Source organism: Pinus tabuliformis, chromosome 2_1, assembly GCF_031772625.1.
Source record: "Pinus tabuliformis cultivar Carrire ecotype Pingquan chromosome 2_1, CPIR1, whole genome shotgun sequence".
Lineage (NCBI taxonomy): Eukaryota > Viridiplantae > Streptophyta > Pinopsida > Pinales > Pinaceae > Pinus > Pinus tabuliformis.
The window spans coordinates 625,924,870-625,929,248 of NC_142299.1; the positions used below are offsets into that span (position 1 = coordinate 625,924,870).

The 4,379-nt window shown below is 38.9% G+C and overlaps 1 protein-coding gene across 1 annotated transcript; it reads left to right on the forward strand.

Moving 5' to 3' along the window:
• Positions 1 to 669: 669 nt before the first annotated feature.
• On the forward strand, positions 670 to 3,904 carry LOC149202093 (laccase-12-like). Its single transcript, XM_089399889.1, has 6 exons — positions 670 to 808; positions 1,471 to 1,622; positions 1,803 to 2,047; positions 2,131 to 2,259; positions 2,371 to 3,318; positions 3,412 to 3,904. Exons 1-6 carry the CDS (start codon positions 701 to 703, stop codon positions 3,540 to 3,542), a joined length of 1,713 nt encoding a protein of 570 aa, XP_089256015.1. The 5' UTR covers positions 670 to 700; the 3' UTR covers positions 3,543 to 3,904.
• The last annotated feature ends 475 nt before the right edge of the window (positions 3,905 to 4,379 follow it).

A 4,379-nucleotide genomic window follows, 5' to 3' on the forward strand; every position in this document is an offset into this window, starting at 1 on the left:
ATATCAAACTGGAGTCGACTGTATGATGCGTACGTTTCAACGCAAAGGAAATTGCTGTGGAGGATTCCTGATGTAGCCTGGCTTATTCGTCAAAGCATTAACATTTGTTTCAACGCAAGCAATCATGACTCATGACTAAGAGGCTTCCTTGTTGGTTGTCCTCTGTACGTGGTGGAGAACAGACATTGGTGCAGTTACCATTATGGAACAAACAATCTGTGCAATGTCGACTCGAGTCATCGACCTTTAGAAATAAAATTAATTGATGTCTTGGCTCCACCAAGACACTAGAAAAATGTGTTACCCTAACATAAGCTGCTTGGGTGTTGTTCAATTGCCCGGCTGTCTCCTTTTCTCCTGTCAACGTCAAGCACTAACTTTGTATCTTGATCTTCCTGCAACTCAAATCAATACCCAACTTCACCAACTTCAACCTTAGCTAACAACCTGTAACAACTTGAACGTAGACTAATCACTCAATCACCTTTTCTAACAACTTCAACGTAGACTAATCACTAAACTGACTTCAATTGGTATTTTACATATATAAATAGTTGATCTCTTTTCTTTATATATCATGTCAATTTTCTTCTTTCAAATCAATCAGCAGTCGCACATGCTTTCTACAGTTGGAAGCTGAAGACGAAACAGTGCAGTATAATACTAATACGTTTGCTCGCTGTTCTGGTATTAGATATATATGGAAGTGTTTAATCAACATGTATGCGCCAGATTGGTTTTGATGGCCATATGGCTGGCGTTGTTGACAGCTATGGCGTCCGCGAAGCTACGTACCGAGACATTCGTTGTATGCCCTCTTACCTACATTATTTTTCATTTTGTATATAATTTGATTGGTGGGAAAGATGCCAGCTTTGTTTCTTTAAATTTATGAGGTTCCAGAAGAATCAATAAGTTTTTTTTCTCTCATACGTCTCTCTCTATATATCAAAAGTGAATTAATTAGATTTTTTTTCTCTCATACGTCTCTCCCTATATATCAAAAGTGAATTAATTAGATGTGGAAAACAAAGATAAATTTGAAAGCTTAGGGAAATTCACAAAAGTTATATTTCAAAAATATCTGCCAAGAATTTTTCTAAATCTCAAACTTTATAATTTTAAGTGTTTTAGAAGTTTTTGATGGTGCTGAATCAGTTTCTACCATAAAAATATATTCAAATACTCCCCAGGAAACAAATTAAAATCATTTATCCAAATTCCAATATTTTTTACCATCGTGACCCTTCCTCCGCCTCCCTCCCAGATAACTTCAAAAAGAGAAAGCTCACAAGTAGAATTGAAGGTTTTTATGAGGAGAAGAAAGAAGATCCATTGTTCTCACAGCCAGTTTACCAAAAACACTGAACATTTGACTACATACATATATCAATACTTTCATTACTAAACTGACATGTCAATTCTTGATTCTTAAAATAATGCTTCCGATGTTGTTAATTGACCATTCAGCTTCAATCGACATCTGTAAAAAGGCTATGCGGGACGCACAATATAATCACCGTCAACGGCCAGTTTCCAGGTCCAACGCTCCATGTCAGGAACGGAGACACTCTTGTAGTCAAAGTGTACAACAAAGCCCAATATAACGCTACAATCCACTGGTACGTCTCAAACTCAGAGTGAATAAGATTTATTTCAATGCATTTTACCGATCAGAGTAAATGTCATAGTAATGTTACAAGCCAGTTTAGTGCGTATGTATCTCTGCATTTGCATCTTAAAAGATTGTACAGTTTTTATTACAGCCAATGAGCCAGAAAGTGATCATATTGTATTTGTAGGCACGGAGTGCGCCAATTCCGCACTGGGTGGTCCGATGGACCTGAATTTATAACCCAATGCCCCATTCGCCCAGGGGGAAGTTACACATATAGATTCACCATCACTGGTCAAGAAGGGACTCTATGGTGGCATGCCCACAGTTCATGGCTTCGAGCTACTGTCTATGGAGCCTTGATCATCTCTCCAAGCCCGGGAGCCACTTATCCCTTTACCAGGCCCCATGGCCAGGTTCCCATTCTTCTCGGTAAGCTACCACTGATTCTAATTTTTAGGATCCCCGGATAACAACGTGCTTGATTTAATGCCAAGTCATGTTTGCATTCACAGGAGAATGGTGGAATAGGAATCCTATCGATGTTGTGAACCAAGCTACCCGAACAGGAGCTGCCCCCAACGTTTCAGATGCGTTTACTATAAATGGACAACCAGGAGACCTATACCAATGCTCAAGTTCAGGTACATTTCTATGCGTCTAATAGACTAGAATTCTTTAACTATTTGGGAGTTAATGGAGAATCTGAGCCAGACTAGCTAGAGATATCTGCTAATGGCAAACGGTGGATGCAGATACCATTCGCGTTTCAATAAAGAGTGGGGAAACCAAGCTTCTACGGGTGATCAATGCTGCACTCAATACTGACTTATTCTTCACGGTAGGTAGCCACACAATGACAGTCGTGGCTGTGGATGCTTTGTATACGAAGCCTTTTCAGACGAATTTTCTGATGCTCGGCCCCGGGCAGACAACAGACGTACTTGTCACTGCTGATCAATCTACAGGTAGATATTACATGGCTGCTCGAGCATATTCCAGTGGCCAAGGAGTTCCCTTCGATAACACCACTACCGTTGCCATTTTAGAATACAAGGGAAGTTCTAGCAGTACATCAGTTCCAACCGTGCCTAATCTTCCATTTTATAACGACACCCAGACTGCAACTAAGTTCGCTAATGGTCTAAGAAGCTTGGCCTCACACGACCACCCGGTCTTTGTTCCTCAGAGTGTGGACGAGAATCTGTTCTACACCATTGGTCTAGGATTGATCAACTGTCCAGGACAGTCTTGTGGAGGTCCCAATGGATCAAGATTTGCAGCGAGTATGAATAACGCATCGTTTGTTCTCCCAACGACTTCTTCAATCCTTGAAGCTCAACATTTTGGCATGAAAGGAGTATTCTCTGGAGACTTCCCCGACAACCCTCCCGTGCAATTTGATTATACTGCACAGAACGTAAGCAGAGGCCTGTGGTCCCCGGTGAAAGGCACAAGAGTGAAAGTTCTAAACTATAACACGACGGTGCAAGTAATTCTGCAGGGAACAAATATCTTTGCGGGTGAAAGCCATCCTGTCCATCTCCATGGCTATGACTTTTACGTTGTGGGATCAGGGTTTGGTAATTATAATGCAAAAACTGATCCTCAGATGTTCAACCTGGTCGATCCTCCTATGCGCAACACTGTGAACGTTCCGGTCAACGGTTGGGCTGCCATAAGATTCGTAGCCGACAATCCTGGTATGCATAAATCTACAATTTTTTTCTTTCTCATGTGTTGTCTGATTCTCTGATACTGGGTACATGTTCATAATCGGTGATTATGTGTGGCAGGAGCTTGGGTGATGCATTGCCACTTGGACGTGCACATAACATGGGGTTTGGCCATGGTTTTTGTGGTGAGCAATGGACCTAGCTCTCTTTTGAGTATCGAGTCGCCCCCATTAGATCTTCCGCAATGCTAAGGACAAATACCATAGATACCTATGACAGATCGACTATATAAACAGAGAGTACTTTCTTATGATATAAAATGGTCGTATAATTCCTCTCCATAGATTGATCAGGTTCAATCATATTGTTCGGTTAAAGTGAATCTATCAGTGGAATGTTTTCCTCTAGATCCGACATTTTTGCATTTTCGCTTGTTCTGCAACCACACTCGATAGATATTTTGATTTTCCATCCTTTGTAATTTCAATTTTGATCGCCTTGGTCGAGTGTTCCCCGCAAAGAGTTTCTTCTTAATTGAAAATCTTATCTGTAGACAGTTTCCATTCTGTGTATTCTTCTTAATTGAAAATCTTATCTGTAAACAGTTTCTCAAGTTAATGCTAATTTGTCAATAATTTAAAATGAAAATTAAGAATGTGTGCCACTCAGTGAGAAACAGTTCAAATTAGCAAACCTAGGTAGACCTCTTTCTGAATGCTCTTTTATGTAAGGTGTGGTTATCTACATGTCCTATAATATTTGTTTGGAATTTAAATTTTTTTAAGTTTTAACATTTTAATTAGAATTTGGTGATAATTTTATTTTAGGATTGTAATTTTTATTTGGATTATAATTTTAAATATATAAATAAATTATATATATATATATATATATATATATATATATATATAAAGTTGAGGAACTTTTATTAGGAATTTTTATTAATTCAAAAGGATATACATCGCACAAACATATTTTCAAAATTATCCTAAACTCACTTCTACCAAATTTATTGGTAGGAGAAAATCACCAAAACTAGTAACTAGTAAACAATACATACCCATCAAGCACTATTGGACTCACCGGTA